Here is an 18,636-nt window from a genome sequence, read left to right on the forward strand (position 1 = left end):
TCACACTGAAACTCCCCGGCCACGTAATTGCCTTATCAGAAAGGATTTGGCGAAAGGAATAGATTTCATCTGCTTTGCTTCCAGAGAAGTCCTAGTTCTAAAGAAGGAGAAGCAAGAACCTTTGCACTGAGAAATGTATTCATACTACAAACATAATTTTATTGCCTCTCTTAAAATGAAAAATGTATCCCTAATATGGAAGGAATAGGGAGAAAACTATCCTTAAACCTAATAAAATTTAAAACCTAGAAACTTTCTGACCTTAGGTGAAAGATAGCCTCAAAATAGATCTGGATTTCAGACCTGGCACCGTAGGATCAGCAATTACATCCTGACTAAATGAGGGGAAAGAAGTGTAATTAATAAAGTATCAGTGGCAAAAAGAGTTCAAATGGAGCTGCGAGGCTACTCTGGAGGTTGCTCTTATGCAAGCCTCAGGTAGACCCTGCTACGGATCATAACCTGCCACCCCCCAACCAGGACCATTCCAGCCAATCCTAAAACACCTAGGGCAATTTATAAGATTCCACAAGGGTTCCAGGCACTAGAGTAACTTTCCAGAAACCTACAACCTCCAGATGGGTCCCTGGTCCTGATAAATCCTGAAACCTAGCCCAGCCAGAACATCAGATAGTTCCATCTCCCTACCCCGTATCAGTGACAGACCCTTCCAATAGCAAATATTTAGAATTGCCATGGCCCAAACAACCCCAGTGAGAGGTATGCAAAGATCAAAGGTGATGGTGGCATTATACATAGAAGATGGGGCTTAACAAATGAATATGAATGCTGAATCATTAAATTGATATCTCTTTTAGTCTCCAGTAGCTTACAGCAGCTAGAAGTAAAAACCTAAAACTGTGAAATTGTAACCCATGTCAAAGTCTGAAGTATGTTCTACAACTAATTGTGGTGCAGTGCTTGGAAATTTATAGCTTTTTTGTATATATGTTATTGTTCACAAAAAAAGAAGGAAAAAAAGTCTATTGTGATGATAAAAAAATATTTAAGCCCTCTAGCCTCCTATATTCTGGAGCAGCTAGAAGGGAAAATCTGAGAGGATCATATGATAGTCCATGACAAACTCTGGGATCTATCCTGTAACCACTTTTTGAAAAGTGCTTTGAAAACTATGGCCTTTTTTAAAATTTCTTTTGCTTTGTATATATGTTATGCTATACAATAAAACAGTTTAAAAGAAAAAAATAGATCTGGATTTCTGGGTCACATGCTAATTCTAAGTTTAACTTTTATCATTTGCGGTGCCACCAGACTGTTTACCACAGTGTGACTATATCCTTTCACATTCCCTCCAGCAATGTATGAGGGTTCCAATTTCTCCACATCAGCCCCAGCACTTCTCTTCCTTTTTAAAAAATAAAATATTTCCATCTCTATTAAAAAGAATGCATTTGGAAGGGAAGAGAGGCAGGGCAGTGTGGAGGAGGGAAGTAGAAAAGAAGCATGCAGAAACTCGAGGCTGTGAATTGCGGTGGTTGTTGTTTATTTTATTTCTATGATAAACATATTTTGTAATTAAAAAAAGAAAAATTAAAAGGCTCTGATTTCATATGTTCTTGGAAAAGGAATAGAACAAAAGCAAAATTTCTCTCTCAGAACTACCCAACTGATAACGCCTGTGAGGATTAGTTAGGATAAGTCCCTGAAGTACCTGACGGCAAAATGTCTCTCATTCCTACTGGGTAGGGGATTCAAAACCACTTTCCTGCTTTAAATGGTTGTGTGAACTATGGTGTTCTTTGGAAAAAGTTATATGACAGAAGTGATAACTGCTCAATGTGACCATAAATCTCCCTGATATGAAATACTCGTAAGAGACAGATTTCCATCAGCCACCAAATTCCTCAAACAGTAGAGAACCAAGAATCATCATATGGCTTGAGAGAGAAATTTTGATGTGTGGGCGGTGAGACTATATCCTGTGACGCTTACTGCATTTATTCTGAGGAAAACTTCTAATCGGACCGCAAACATTCTGTTCAGTGTTGTCATCCAAAAAGGAATTAATATCCGTATTGTGTGTCCTGAGTTTGTAAACAGAATATCAGTGGAGGGAAGTTTCAGTGCTGTGTTCATAGCAGTTTATGTAAGTATCTCTACTCTGTAAACTAACGTTTTGTACCTAAGATTCCAGAAATGTTCAGGGTAGCGGACCCTTTACAAGGGTAAAGGTACTGATCCCTTTGTACCTGCTGGAAAGGACAGGTACCTTGAGTTCTCAGTCTCCCCATTCCCTTAAAGGAATGATTTACTTGTCTGATTTTGTTGATCGTGTGTCCAATAAGGCAAGGCTTAGAACAGGGAAAGGGAGACGCGAGGTACTTGCTTGTTTTGTTCGTCCGCCAATGAAATGTCTGTGTGACGTTTTGTGTCGTGTTGTTTTGGCGCTGTGCTGTGTCCATAGGGGCTGCCAGGCTTCCCCACAGTGGCTGCTCTGCACAGTAATCAGATCCTCACCGTCAAGGTCTGTGGTTAGTACCCATGCCTGCTCAGTCAGAGCCCGCAATCAGCATAAGAGTGAGCAAGAACAGTTAAAATTGGCTTGCAGAGTTCATCTGCGTCATCTCATCATACACTTAAAGTTATCAGTACCTGGGACCTCACCTGCACCGAGGAGGTCAAATATAAATTAAAAAGGTGTATCTTGAGCGTGCATGAGAGTAAGATATTGAAGTTGAGCAGATACAATGAAGAGAGGCAGGCATAAATACCCAGGACTGTGCTGTGCCTCGGTGGTTTAATTTGCATACATTCCAATGCTCTGTGACATTTTTCAGTCAATTAAATAACCCCAAATCCTCTGGACTTCAAGCATCATTAAAATGGCAGTTGGGTTCCTGCCACAATATGCTGGTTGCTAAGTCTGACAGTAACTGAACTGGTGCTTTGTCTCTGGACTTTCTGCTCAGACCGCTGAGTGCAGAGTGAGTTGAGTTTACCTGGTCCTAGGATTATACTATGTTAAAAAGCATCCAACATCCAGAACAAAGAAATGATGGGGGACATAAAAGGAATCATTTCTAATTAGAAATCTGGTCTCACCGCCCTGTTTCAGGGTTATATTTCTTTCCGGAAGAGCCAGAGGGTCTGATGTTAGACACAAGCGCCAGTTCTGTTTTGTTAAATGATTATCATGAGTCTAATGTGTATATCTTTATTTCTTTCTTGGGGCCTTCTGATGTCTATTCTTCAACTCTCTCATCTCTGAACTTCAACCTTTGACCTCACCTGACTGATCAGATGGTGTTTCCTAAAATCAATCATGGGTTTCTCTCTGCTGATCAGCAGCTCATTAAACGCCGCCTCATTAAGGTAGTGCTTATTCTCGCTGAACCTGATTTCTTCTTTACATTCGGTTATTACTCTGTATACTGCTGCTTTACCATTATCTCTAAGGGGCAGGGGGAGGGGCTGTTTATTTATTTGGAAATATCCTAGAACAAAATTATGTTCTGTGAGCTGCATTTGTATGAAATATTTATGCAAGTACCAAGATAAAAAGATATAGAAAGATCATATAATCTTTTCTTAATTAAAAAGTCACACAGCTTAAGTTGGATCTAGTCATAGATTTAGTTTCTAAGCTTTCCAGCTTTAGTCATTTATAAATTCTTGCATAGTGTGGCAGGAGCCACATATGCTGAACTTTTTATAGGTAATAAAAAGGTAAGCAAATTTGCTCAACTATAAATACAGCCATTTCATTTAACAAGATGAATATAACTGATGCAGCTTTGTCATGGATAAGGTTATGCAAAAGTTTTGTACAAGCTCTAAACATAGTTGTAACCTATACACCATTTCCCAGAGCTATGAGGGCTTGGTTCCTGAGCTGCTCTGATTTTAATAGCATCTAGTCGGCTCACCCAGCATGAATATTTATTTGCTCCCCGCTGGCAGGCAAATTGCCTACAGACTTCATGTTTCTGGTTGCTCTGGTTCTTTTCAAGGTGCAAAGGTGGGTTAGATAATACAAATTTAAAGCGTTGAAACAAAAACCTGGGGCTTTGCCTTTTATGGTCATTGTAAGTCTGTTCCCTTCTCCGTTGTAGGGTGACCAAGGACAGACAGGGCCTCCCGGCCCCCCGGGACCTCCGGGCCCCAGAGGGCCTCCTGGGGACACAGGGAAAGACGGCCCCCGTGGACTTCCAGGAGTGTCTGTAAGTGGCTTGTTGGATCAGTTGTTCTCACAGGTTTGGTTTGGTTTTAAGGGCCAAGAACTGGGATAGAGTGTGATGGGGAGGGGTCCCAGGGTTAGCAGTTGAGTCGGTTGGGTTGAGACAAGTGGGGTGATAGGAAAGTCCCTAGACAGGGCAGGGCAGGGCAGTCCCAGCCCCAATTACTTCACTACTCAGTCAATGGGGAACCCACACAAACCACAAAGAGACCTGGAGGCAGCCGCTAAACTGAGACGTTTCTGATTGGAGATGCCTGCTAGGTGGGAAATTAATCACACTTTCAACAGCAGAGACAATAAAGTTCCATGTTATTTGTGGAGAGAAAAAGAGGTATAACTTTCTAATATCTAAGTCCTTATAAATAATTTGACTGAAAAATTGGTAACTAATGGTTAAACCATTGGTAAGTATGGTTTGAATAACGTTTGTTCTTTATATGTGAGTCGTATTAATAGAAATAATTTAAAAGTGATCTCTATATTTAGTTACTAAGATTGGTCAAGTGTCAATAAGAAAGTGGTATGGGAAAAAGCAGATATGTTGGTTTGGTAAAAAAGCAACCTAGCATTTACAAATGATGCATGAAAAAAGCCAAACATTTTTGGATTTATATTTTAACTTTATGACTTGAAATTCAGTTTTATTGCTGAAATATGTTATTTAACACATTGCTTTAACTTAATTGCTTTCATTAGTGTTTTCATAGTATAAAAGTATAAGGTATCTACAAAATAGAAAATTTGGAAAATAAAGACAACCAAAAAAGAAGAAACAAAAACAGCCAGAGTAATTCAGGTTTTGGTATATTTCCTTCCAGTTCTAGGTGCATACATTTATATATTTTTTCAAAGAGCATTCTTTTTAAGAGTATGTGGAAAAGTTTTCTGAGCAAACCTTCATAAGCCCAATTTCCCTTTCTGAAAGCAACTGTAAATTTCCTCATATGAAATGAGGAATTGACTTTCAACATAAGATTTACTGGTTGTTAGGACTGCTTTCAATGAGTCAAAAGAGGTAGTGAGCGATTTATTGCTTAAATTATTTTCTAATGTCTCACTATTTCTCAGGATGATAAACCATAGATAGAGAGATCAGTACCTGTAGGGGTGTTTAAAGATGCCTAAGTTGCTGGTTGCCAACAGAGGTACGAAAAATATCTCTTCAAATAAAAAAAAGTAGCTAAAATCATTTTTATGATACAAAATCAGTCAGATTACTGGGTGTTGTCTAGGACAATAATAGAAATAAAATTCAAGGCAGGAATTGCTTATAAGAAACAAAAATAAAGAGAAAGTATGACAAACCATAAGCAATCAAAAATTGTCATCTTTTAAATGTATATAGTTTAAGTAAAAAATAGAACTTTTTTGCACAAAGGACAAATTACTTTTTTTTAATTCCATAAATATAATTTGAACTGGATTTATGGTCTCAGAGTTTATTTGAATATACTGTCATAAGCACCAGAAAAGATTTCACAAAAATAAACTGGGGGTGGGCCACCGTGGCTCAGCAGGCAGAGTTCCTGCCTACCATGCCAGAGACCCGGGTTCAAGTCCCGGTGCCTGCCCATGCAAAAAAATTTTAAATAAATAAATAAATAAATAAACTGGGGAGTTTTTAAAGGCCATCAACATCTACATATATCAGTTTATAAGCACAAATAAAATATATATATTTGACTAATGACAATGTCATTATAATATGACAAGAAAACATGATTATCAGTTCCTTGTTAATATGACTAATAAGAATATAGCAGAATTTTCTTTACAGATTTTAGTAAAACCTATTTCTTCAGCCATGATTAATCCAGGAGGACCAAACTTCAGAAAAATATCTGGCTCACTTTATTTTTTAATTCTTGTGCTAAGAGTAATTGTCTCTCTGCCCTATAAAAAAAAATTACATCTATAAAGAGGACATTGGTCACTGTATTTTTATCATCATAAAGAAGATAAAATAAATGGGATGTTACTGTAGCTATAAATACTTTTCTTAGGACAATTTATTGACTTACAATATAATCACTGTTGTCAGTTTTATTTAGAATGTATTCTAGATATAATTCCTAAATCTCTGCTAGATGCTAGATTCATTTTATTAAATCCTAAGATGTATTTGAAGAGAAAGAATCAGCTCTCTTTTGTGTTATTTTTGCACCACACCATTTAGTCTGAAAAATATATTTGACATTTACGTGCCCCGGTGGGTATTGTGTAAAAAAAAAAAAGAAAGTGATTGAAATGGATTGTTATGTTTACAGCATTAATAAAGTTATTACCTTTCTTTTTAAAGGGTGAACCAGGGAAGCCAGGAGAACAAGGCTTAATGGCGAGTATCTCAGTTTATCTTTTTTTATATTGAAAATAAAACTACAGTCAAGATTTTGTGTGACAGATGCATCTGTTATGCAGCCTATAGCAAAAGAGTGAAAATTAATACGAGTTTAAAATAATATGGTCTATTTACTATAAGTTAAGGATCACAAAACTACACATCTACAGAACTGACTCAGGAGGAAAAAGCAGTTTCCAGGTACAGGGCAGAGAGAGCAAGACTTTCAGAAAGGTCAAAGGAGAGAATTTGATTTAAGCAGCTCTGCGGTAAAGGAGATTAAATGCAAGGATATGCTTATTAGCATAAATAGAAATAACTTTTCAAGGGGGTCAAGAGCTACTAACTGTGAATCAGCCTAGCAAACCTTCCACAGTGATTCTAGGAGGTGTGTTTTCATTGAAGGGCTCCACGTAGAGAGAAACAGTTGTGGGTTTTGCTCTCTATGAGTTAAAACAAGGTCATGGAATGATTACTTGTAGATTTGCCCATAGATGTTTGGGTCCCAGTTCCTCATAATTTGCTTATCCTTTGCCAGTGGGAGAGATTTTGGGGCAACCTTGCTGAGCCCTGATGAGTGGAATTCTTTCAACCTCCCCTCCCTCTCTCTTCCTTTCTGCTTCTTGAACCACTTAATATCATAAATCCATTTATGATATGAACAATATTGGGGAACACAGGGTGATGCTCTAGTAACCCAAATTAGCGAGGACAGCTATGTCTCACACTCATGCAATATGGGTGAGCTCAGAAACGGCCAGGAAGCTGGAAGGTGATTACAATATCTTGATAATGGCCATTCTATATATATAATGTGTGGCATACAGCCTGCAGGTGTTCAGGGTATAAAAATTTATTTTAAAAATATTTGACTAGGTCCTAGTGAAATAATGCACGGGTATGTAAGAGCTGGTCTGGAATTAAAACACATGGTTAGTGGTTTAAAGGTCCAAGGCTTCCTGCTGCAGGGAGTGCATTCAACAGCTGGCCTGGGGGGAAACACTCGCTCACTTGTAGCTTTGCTGCCTTAGCAAGCTCACTAGCAAGATGGATATACTAGCACTAAAGCTGACCCACCTCCTGGAAATAGTCTCGGTTCCTGACCTATAACATCAGTACAGATGTTTGATAGAGATCATTTTATTTGGTACTATAGTAGATTCCTTTTAAAAAGCATAAAAAGAGGGCAGGCCACTTGCAGAGTTCTTGCCTGCCATGCCAGAGTTCATTTCCCTGTGCCTGCCCATGCAAAAAAAGTGTAAAAAGAGAAAAAGACCGTAGATAAAAGTTAAACAAAATATATGTCATTAGTGTTAATTGTATATAATGCATTTAACTCTCAATATTATAGTGTCACAGAGTATGAAGGGGTTTTGGAAAGCTCCAATATAAATTTTGAAACTGCCTTAAGCAATTATATACACCTATAATTTCTATTCTCAATGATGGTCAAAATATATTCTTCCAATGCATTCTGCTTACACTGAAGGCTGCTGGGAATTCTCAGGAGTCCTTGTTGCCTCAGGAATGCACAAGCTAGTCAGGTTTTATCACTGGCATTGGCTTTCTACCCTGATGCCCAAAGCAGAATCCTAATATATAAAGTTCTAAAATAAAACGGATATTTAAAAATATCTCATCTTCTGTAAATACATATATATTATGTATACTATATGAATAGCTCATATAGAATACGCTATATGAATAACAGCGTAATTCCATTTCCTTAAAAGCTCTTACCTTGATATCATTCTATATAAATGATAAACCCAGCCATAAATGAATTATTTTATTATCTTCGTGTACTTTAATCTCTTCTTTCCTATAGCAACCTTCTCAGATAAAGGAAATCCTGGATATCTTTTTCTATAAGCTTTTTCTGCTTCCTTTTAAGTCTACGGATTTCCACTTGTAAAAATGCAGCTAAAAAAATTAATCAAAAATGCAAATGCTCTAAAGGGAGATGTGTTATAGTGATCATCTAACTCTTTCATGTTAGAAGGAGGTTTTAAAAGAAAACTCCTATAATGTACATAAAGAAAAGCAGGCAAATCATAAGTGTACATCGCTGGATTTTCACAAAGTGAACATCCCTGCATAACCACAAACCAGATCAAGAATTAGAACATCATCCCCAGGAGCCCCTCTAGTAACCCAAATTAGTGAGGACAGCTCGGTCTCACACTCCTGCAGTAGGAGTGGCCTCAGAGACTGCCAGGAAACTGGCAGGTGATTACAATAATGTTGATAATGGCTATTCTATGTAATGTGTGGCATGCAGCCTGCAGGAGTTCAGGATATAAAAATTTATTAAAAAAATATTTGACTAGGTCCTAGTGAAATAATGCACAGGAACATAAGAATTGGGCTGGAATGAGTGGGTGAAAGTTCCAAGGCTTCCTGCTGCGTGAGGTGTATTCAACAGCTGTCCTGGGGAGAAACATTCACTCACCTATACGCGTGGCTGCCCCCTTCCCAGAGTTACCATTATTCTGACTTCCACCATACGTTAGTTTGTCGGCATTTGAAATTTTATTAATAGAATCATACAGTATGTACAACTTTGTGTCTGGCTTCTTTTATTCATCATTGTATTTGTGAGATCATCCACCTCTGTTTTAATAATCTTCACAACTGGTTAGGAAAAAAAAACACTCAGGGGGCATGACCTCACTTCCTTGACAGCCCTGCTAAAGCTGCGTCATTCAGAGAGCAGCAAATGGTTGAACAGTCTGTCCAATCTTGGGCAAGTCACTTAACCTCTCAATTCTCATCTGTAAAGAAAGAATAATAATACCCTCTCTGCCTTCCTTACAAAGTCGCCAAGGACAAATGCAGTAAATTAGGGGAAAGCACTTTAAGGTTTATAATGAGGAGTATGTTGTTATTATCACTCAGTTGTCCTCTCTAGAGTAATTACAGGTGAACATGGACTTTATGTAGCAGACATATTCCTATAAAGTTTTATATGAATCAAATTTCATAAATCAACCTATTTTAAATGTACAGGGGAGTTTTACTATTTAAAGCAACCCTATTCAGAGTCTTTATAAAACAATAAAATCCTCTATTCCCTCTTCCCAGCAAACTGAATTTTTATATCTTATATTTGCTAAAAGTGGATTATTTCTATGTTTTAAAAAAACAATATTTTTAAAAATCACTATTTATTAACTTAAATAGCACCTGTATATTTTAAGCTGTCTCAAAGAGAGACAAGAATATTGAAAATATAATTGTGAACAAGTTTTTATGAGGAGAAAAGTTTCCTTAGGAATTTTCTCTCACATTTTTATGTGTATGTGCACATATGTGTGTTGTAATTCAGAATTTGGCAAGGAGAAGGGCACTTCTATCAGTAGCTCAGGTCTCAGAACTACTTGTTATAAAACTATAGTCTGTGATCCTTTTTACTGATCTATAAAATATAAATGATAATTCCTGTTCTCCGTATTTCTGGGTAATGGTGAGAAGCCAATGAAGTAATATGAAAATGCTTTATGAAACAAAGAGTTCCATAAATGAGAAGTATTAATGTTAAAAATATATATCCTGTGACAAAGCTTGGCAAACACTAAGTCTACTCTATGACAGGTAAGGGCTAAGAACAATGAGAAAACAGCCATCAATTATGGTGTGTCAAATACTGCAGTTGTAGTGCAACTTATTCCTTTTGTCCTAAGATTGTTCCCTTTTCTTTCCTCTTCCTTCCCTCCTTCCCTCCCCTTTCCTCCCTCTCTTCCTTCCTTCCTTCCTTTCTATTTTTGCCTTCTTCTCCTATATACCAATCACATAATCTTACATTATCAATTGTTGATAATGTACCTGTTAAAAGAAAAAAAAGGATAAGGATAATTAATGCCACTACTTTTATCTTTTCCACAGTATATAAAACCTATTATATTTATTTGTTTGTGTTGTGGAACAGCTCTTATGGCAGGAGATGCACTGGAGAATTTTTTTAAATGTAAAATGTTTCTGATAATGAAATGAAGACACTAGGAATAATCTAAAAATAGCTCTTACAGAGCTGTTTATGAACATGTCAGGTGGAGAATTAGTTTTCATAATCCAGGAGATGTATTTTATATTGCATAAATAATCATTGGAAGATTAGCAACATCTATGATAGAATAAAAAAGACCCGCAGCTCAAGCAGTTCCACATTTATTTAATCCTGCCATACATCTATTCTGTACACATGACATTCAGGTTTTCCAAGAAGTTCAGGAAGAGATTTTAAAAAGCAGAATCTTGAGCTTAAATAAGTCATTGCTTATGCTTGTTTAAAATAGATTGGAATAACTGCTGTGTGAGAGTTACTGTAAAGTTATTCAGTTACAAGCCATTGCTATCCCACAGATTTTACAAAACTCATCATTTTACTGAATTGTATTTTGCTTTGCTGATTGTCTTGGTCATCAGAATGACAAACTTGGAGACAAGAGCAGACTTCTCCTCCTGATTTTGACCTAGCAGAGAAAGCAACCCCTAAACCTTCAAATCACAAATAACCAAAATCATCTCAGCATGTTTGGTTGTTAGCCTGGATTTTAGTAATGAAATCTTGTTTGGTGAAACTGCCTGTGCTTCATTCAGTATATGCAGTGCCTGCTAGGATCCTTAGCAACTGTTCTAAAACTTTATTATTCTCTCTTAATCTCATTTCCATGAAGTCCACCTAAATGCCACACTGACAGAGCCCTTCCCACCTCCTTGGTCTTTTTATTCAGAGCCTCCTATATGCATGGACTTCAATGGTGATGCCTAAACGTTACTTTAATGTGCTAACAGAGAACTCTGGCCCTCCTTTAAAACTGGCTCTGTCTTTTAGAAACAAAAGGGAGCATTTTCAATAGTGAATTAGAAGCAGAAATACAACCAAGTAATAAAAGTATGAAAAGATGATCTAAAATGCTGAGTAGATGACCATTCGTTCATGATTTTGTTTTGTTTCTCTTAAGGACCTCCAGAATGAATCAACTCCATTTTTAACTATCTTTACATTTGCTGTAGTGCAAAGTCTAATAAGCTATCTCCTACTGGGCAAATTATTTATGATATTTAGGTTCAGATTCCTCTTCGTCTGTATGAGACTAAGTAATATTTGAATCCCCCTCCAGCTCCAAAGTCCTGTCATCCTTTTATGTTTTCATTATAAGTGCACAGTCACATGTTAGAGACCCATTTATCCATGTTATATATACCTAAATATTTTGTAAATAGCTAAAGGTAATGAACACAGTTATATGTTATTTTTTAATGGAAGATACTCTTAACTATCTCCTTCAAAACTGTAACTTCAAAAACATAACTCTAACAAACTTTTAACTTTAGAATTTGATGTACTATCACCATAATGATGCAAAATATATCACCCTTATGTGTGGATATTAATGAAACTACAGTGAATCTTTTTCACCAAACTCATGTCTCATCATTAGATTAAGAAGAAACTTTTCCAGATACAGTTTCAGTCCAGGCAATGCCTGTTCCTTGCTTCTGCAGAGTCTATGGCAAGAGTACAAATGGAAGTCCTTATAACCTTGATATATATGTCCTCATAATGATTTGGGAAGTTCAAATGTAAAATTCTTGCACTTCTTGGAGTTGCAAGTCAGAGTGTGATGGCATGAAGAGAGCCGTAACCAAGCTCCACCCCTGGACCTTGGCCTGCTCCTTCTCTCTCCCACATTGCCTCCAACCCTCATCTTTAGAAGACTCACGTTCTCACATGTAGATATTCTTGGATGTCCGCAGGACAAGACTTCATCCAGTGTTCCCCAGATATCCACCTTTTTGCCTCCTCTTCCAACTCATTGGTGTGCACACCGGCGGTGAGGTCCACCTCCGAAAGAAAGAAGCACCCTGCAGTCCTTGACACAAGCTCATATTGTTGGAGCAAGAAATTCCAGCATTTCTAGTAACCAAAACATAGTCTGAGGTGGGAAGGGGTTGGCTACAGTTGGCATGTCCCCTTGGTCCCATGGGATCCTGACCTTATGAAGAGGAGCACGACCACAGAAGAGCTCTCTAAAGCTTGAGGCCCAAAGCAAGAGCACTCTTGCCCAGGTTTGAGGGCAGCAGGCTTTGGCTTTGGGCCACCTCCTTTGAGAAAACTCTGCACACATCAGACACTCACATGCCCTTCTAAGCTAAGTTAGAAACTGTGTTCTCCCTCTTTCTCCAAAGCATTTATCACATCATATTATAATTGTGCTTGATACTTAGTTCAAAAAGTGAGTGACTGAATGATATGAATCAAAGATTCAATAAAACAGTATTACTACAAAGGAATCAGTTTTATATTTTTCTCCCAACTAAAATCATCGTACCCTAGGATTGAATTCCCAGGGTTGGATTAGGTATTATAACTTCAACAATCCAACAGAATTATTAGAGAACTACTTTTTCTTCTATATCTTCTTACATTCATTCATGCATGATATATTATTGGACATGTAGATATGTATCATAAATTCAGATATTAAATGGTACGTGTGTGTGTGTGTATATATATATATGCTTGTGACTGTATGGTATAACTAAAAGACTGATCTTCATGTGAACAGTAGAAAAGTAATTGTATCAATTTATAGTCACTGTGGCTAATTTTCAAATAGACGATAAAAAATTTAGTAGAAATCATTTCATTTCCCACTTCACAGATTAAGAGACAACATCAGAATGATTAAGTAACTTGGCCAAGGTCACGCAGCTAGTTAGTGGCAGAACTAGGTTAGAATCCAGTTGACCTGATTACAGACTTACACATTTTATCATCTAGTTCTGTACTGTACAATGCAATAGCCACTAGTTACACGTGGCTATAGAAATTAAAATTCATTAAAATTACATTAAAAATTCAGTACCTCATTTGTACTAGCCACATCTCAATAATGGCATGTGGTTAGTGGATACCATTTTAGAATGAGCAATATAGATAACTTCCATCATCACATAAAGTTCTATTGGACTGCCCTGGCCTGGATAGAAAACAGACTTGAACAACTTATGAGCATATATTATCGTCTTAAATTTAAGACCTTCTTCTGTTGATTGTGGGGTTTTTAAATCTTTGCAGCCAGTGTTTCTCAGCATTGTTGATTTAAAATAGGAAATGCACTTAACCTTCGCTCAATAGAAGTAATTTTTGCTGGCTGTAGTGTAGGATGATAGGCCTTTGTGAGCCATAAATTTGTTTCCTTTATGGTACACGAAGGAAGTATGTTTAATCACAGAGGGGAGAGGAAGCCTATTAATTTTTCTTTTACTCTGGGTCATTTCCACTTTGGGTTCAACGACAAGAAACAATTTATTAAATATTTCGAAGGTAAGGAGGGAGCTAATTTCAGCCCTGGATTTCTGGTGGGGGGTCGTGCAGAGCCTCTGTTTTGGGACCTGATAGTGACATAGATACTCTCAAATATCTAGATCTGTCTTTAATCTACAAGTGGTATTTAATGTTCAATATTTAGTCTTGGATTCTGGTTTTGTCAAATGGTGAGAAAAATGCCCTACTTTTTTAATTTCCTGAGCTTTAGGAGACCTCCCTAAAAGAGGTCATGGCCTCATGGTTCTGAAAAACATCAATAAATGAATCATCTTGTTTTAATATTTTTCCTAAAAAGTCAGCACGTGATAGTTTAGAAATAATTTACTCTTTTATTAAAAAGCTAAGACTTATTCCATTTAAAACTTCTTTAGTGAATGTTTATAAGTAAGTATAATGACGTGCCATCTTATTGATAGGCTCTAAATGAGACTTGGCTTAGAGGACCTTCTTCAAATAAAAGAAATTATAGGGAGATATTATTAAAACAAAAACCCCAGATCCTTAATCAAAAACCTCTGCCTCAAAAACTGGGAACTTTTTCCAATGAACAAGTTATGTCAGTTGGGTGAAGTTATGGAGGAAATTCAGTAAATGGAATTTAATGATATTTATATTCACTCAAACACTGTTTCAATTTCGTCAATACGTACTTATTCTCTAGGCACCGGGCTAAGTGCTGAGGAGGTAAAATATATGACCGGAGTCCTGCTCTTGAGGATGTCACTGCTTAATCAAGTGGATTTTTAAAATATGTAAGCATAGTAAAATACAGCCACTTAAAATGTGCTAGAGAAACACAGACGATGAAAATAAGCTCTGTCTGGGTGCTTGGAGAAGACTGGCAAAGAAAATGAGCTGTGATCACTGAGCCTCAAAGAATGCCTAAGAACTTCACATGAAGACTAATAGGAGGGAATGCACTGCTCAGGAAAATATAAATGATCAAGTGTAGCTGAAGACCTGCTTCACAAACGGCTTGAAACAAGAAATGAGGCTCTCTGCTCTCAGTAACATCTCACTTTTTTTCCTTTTTATTCTGTGTTCCTTCTTACCTAGAACAACTAAATCATTAAGTTTTAGAATCAAAATATTTCAGCATGCATTCTTATGTTCTAAACATTACCCAATAGTTTCAAATTGGGCATTTCCATGCACTTAAGGCTATGAAATCTGAATCTTACAAAACATCACTTGAATTACACTCCAGACAGACTTATAATAGTGGCTAGAATTTATGTTTCTTAACCTTCCCCATCAAACATCCAGGGAGAACGTGGAATTTTTTATGAGTACATCTTAAATTATTCCTTCTTAAGGAAGACAAATTTCCATTATTTGTTCCATATTTCTTTATGAACCAAGTTTAGGTATTTTCCGATCTAATGATGCTTTAGCCAAGGTTAATATCTTTCAAATACTTGTAATTTAAAAATTTGTTGCACCAAATTCTTGAAGAAATGTGATGTTAAATTTTAATGATTCCATAAATTAGATTATATATGTTATCATCCTTCTCTATGGAACTAAACTTTAAAAAGTATTTTCTTCATGTTGCCTGACCTTTATTAAGTCATGGAGGAAATCTTAATTCAAAAAGGAAATAATTTTGAAAGGCTTAATAGTTTGGGATTTTTATCCTCTTCACAGATGGATCGCCTCTTTTTTTTTCATTCACTGAGGTTTTTTTTTTTTTATTACAGAAGCTGGTTGTATATTCTTAGATCCAAAAATGACCAGCAGCTTCAGAGCTTCAGATTTTACTGTCAGCCACCAGGGACAGATCAGGGACTGTGTCTGCCCCCTGCTCACACAGAGCACCATTTCCTAATAGCAGGCAACCAGAACCTGCCTTAAAACACCTCCCAGGGGCACCCTAAAGCACATCATTTAGAAATTCTGCATCCTGTTTAAGTAATTAATACCTCAATCAAATTTGTGTTAACATGGGTATCAGAAAAATTCATTCATTTTTTTTCCATTTCATGAATGATCAAGCAAGACATTTTACCCCCCATGAACTAGAAAGTACAGCCAAAGCATAATGAATCATCCATTTCTTAATTGCCTGCTTTGAAGATTTACTCAGGTTGATAATTCTGTCTGCTGTTTGCATGGTAGCTTTCTGAATTGCATTAAGGCCTTAGACCTGCATTCACAATCCCAGCATTCTCAGGGCGAATGATACCATGCAACTGAAATGAGTCTTGCTTTACCATTTTAATATAAAAACCAGGAACTGAATTTCTCCACTCGCTCTCACACTTAGACGTAATCAGAGGCAATTAAGATAGGCCCCTAGAATTAGACTGGCTCAAGAGAACAAACTGGTACAATAGCTCGTCATTCTTATGTTAAGGCACTATTCTCTTTTGTTTAAAAAGCTCAGTATACTTTATTCTTCATTTGTTCATTCATGTAATTTCCATCATACTCAGAATAAACACAACTGTTCTAACAGTCACCTCAGGTCATGCAACTGTGGTCTCCCCTTACTGTCTTTCTCTCCTCCTGCTCTCCTTTTGCCTTACTCGGCCACAGCTTCCTTGCTGTTCCATGAACACACTCTTCATATGCCCACTTCATGATTCTTGCACGTACTGTTCCCTTGTCTGTAGCATTCGCCCCAGGCCTTCTGCTTGCCTTCTCTCTGAGCTCTTTGCTCAGAGTCCCTTTATCACTGAGGCATTCCCCATTGCCTCAATTTAAAATTAATCCTACATCTACTTGTCTCAATCCCTGTCCCCCTCTTTGCTTTAGCACTTACCACCTGACACATCTTTATATCATACTTGCTTATTTATTTGTTGTCTGTCTCCATTCACCAAAATATAAAGTCAGGAGGGCTTGTATTTCTGTCTATTTTGTTCGCTGTTGTATCCTCAGCATCTAGAATATTGCCTGGCACTCAGTGAACTCTCAACAACTAGGAAATGTATGAATCAATGAGTGAGTGAGTGGGTGAATTCAAAAGGGTTCCCTGAGCAATTACTGTGCACCAGCTACTGTGTAAGATGGAAGACATGTAGAGTGAGGGAAAAAGTACCAATTATATTGCTGCATAGTGAGTCCAGTGAAAGAAATGCTATCACAGGGGTGCTTTGGAGAATGAAAGAAGGGGACCAGACCCCAAGAAGAAGGGAATGGATGAAGGAGAAAGAGGACAAAAGAGCAAAAGCCTTTAATAGGAGAAGGCAGTCAGATGTCCAAAGGTGGGGACACGTGGAATTGTGGCTCATGTGGCAAACAACACTATTACCAACACTTAGATTTTTCTTAAACGCTTTAGAGAGTCATTGAAGGATATTTAAGCTGAGGAAAGGTAAGAATGCATTATTAGCCTTTTAGAACGTTCACTCAAATGACAATGTGCTGAAAGGATTGGAGGAGACAAAAAGTGGAGTGTCCATTAGGCGAATGTTACATGAGTCAGAGAGGAGAGAGGAGAGTTTGAACAAGACCATTGCAGTGCAGTTGGAGAAGAGGGCTGGGCTGGGCGAGATACCCTTGAGGAAGAATCTGGTAACTTTGACAGGAGTAGTAAGGGATCATTCTCAGGCCTGAGTAACCTGCTTTCGGTAAAGACAATCATCAACATATGGGCTATTATATGTATTTACCTTGCTCACTGTATGTTGAATATTGTACACAGTCTTTAGAAATGGAATCCAGCAGGGGTGGAGGAAAATAAGAAAGAAAATCAAGTGCACTATGTAATTTTTTATTTGTTTACAAATTTTTAATCTTAACTTTGCATAGCTTTCCATGGCTTTTCTGAAAGGTCATGAAAAGTTCAGTGTAAAGATTTCTCTTAAGGTGAGTGAAATTGCCACTCCACACTTAGATTTTTTTCAATGACTCATTTGGTTTTTATCTTTTGAACAAAATTACATCCATGATGCAAAATTCTTCCATGAAAAAGTTCAATTTACATACAATTTACATCACCCAGAACATATGTTGAAATGAGTATACCTTAAGGTTCAAAGTTTATTTGACATATCTGGAGTTAAACTGAAAGAAATATACCTTAATATGTTGAGATTCTGTAGGTTGCCTAGTTTCCCATTTGAAAACATATACAAAGAAAATATCTTGAAAGTTAAATAGACCAGATTATTTCCATCTCTGTTGGTTGTATACAAAATATATACAAACATAAATGCGCCTGCCAAGAAAATGTCTAAGGAAAGGGCACTTGGTTGGTTGGTAAAATGGACTAAAAAGAACTTTGCTCCTTGGTTTGGAAAGCTGATTTGATCCAAACCTACTAAATCATGAAGATACAATATGAACGTGGAATTATTTTAGAAATCTTGGAAGACTAGATCAATTGACTTATTTCTGAATTAATATACAAGAGAAGCACTAGTTTGACTAACGAATAAAGACTTTATCTTTTTTTTTACTAAGTTTTTATGCAGGCTGAAAATAAAAAAATATAAGAAAAGTTAGATCGCTTAGTCAGTGACTCTATGGTATTTACCCATTGTTTTATAAATTCATGTTTGCACTAGAAGCCACGAATATTAATCAAATGTAGAAATCTTAACTAACCGACATATACTCATTTCAAAATAATTTGTTTTTGGAAGAGGAACCTTAATTTGTAAGCTTAAATTTAACAACCGCAATGTCACTGATATATAATGGATGTATCAAGGATGCCGGAAAGACACACATCTAAAGCAAAAATTTTGATCAGTAAAATAACTATTTGGTGTTTTACCCTCATACATGGTTTTGGTGGTGGGGTGGTATATGGAA

General features: G+C 36.9%; 1 protein-coding gene across 1 annotated transcript in view; it reads left to right on the forward strand.

Annotated features, from left to right (window-relative positions):
* The window catches only part of COL25A1 (collagen type XXV alpha 1 chain), a 486,980-nt gene that overhangs the window by 376,826 nt on the left and 91,518 nt on the right, over nucleotides 1–18,636 (forward strand). Inside the window, 3 exon segments of the mRNA XM_077143256.1 lie at nucleotides 2,426–2,485; nucleotides 4,074–4,181; nucleotides 6,498–6,533. Of these exon segments, the coding sequence (XP_076999371.1) occupies nucleotides 2,426–2,485; nucleotides 4,074–4,181; nucleotides 6,498–6,533 (204 nt within the window).

This window comes from Tamandua tetradactyla, chromosome 24 (genome assembly GCF_023851605.1).
Source record: "Tamandua tetradactyla isolate mTamTet1 chromosome 24, mTamTet1.pri, whole genome shotgun sequence".
Classification (NCBI taxonomy): Eukaryota; Metazoa; Chordata; class Mammalia; order Pilosa; family Myrmecophagidae; genus Tamandua; species Tamandua tetradactyla.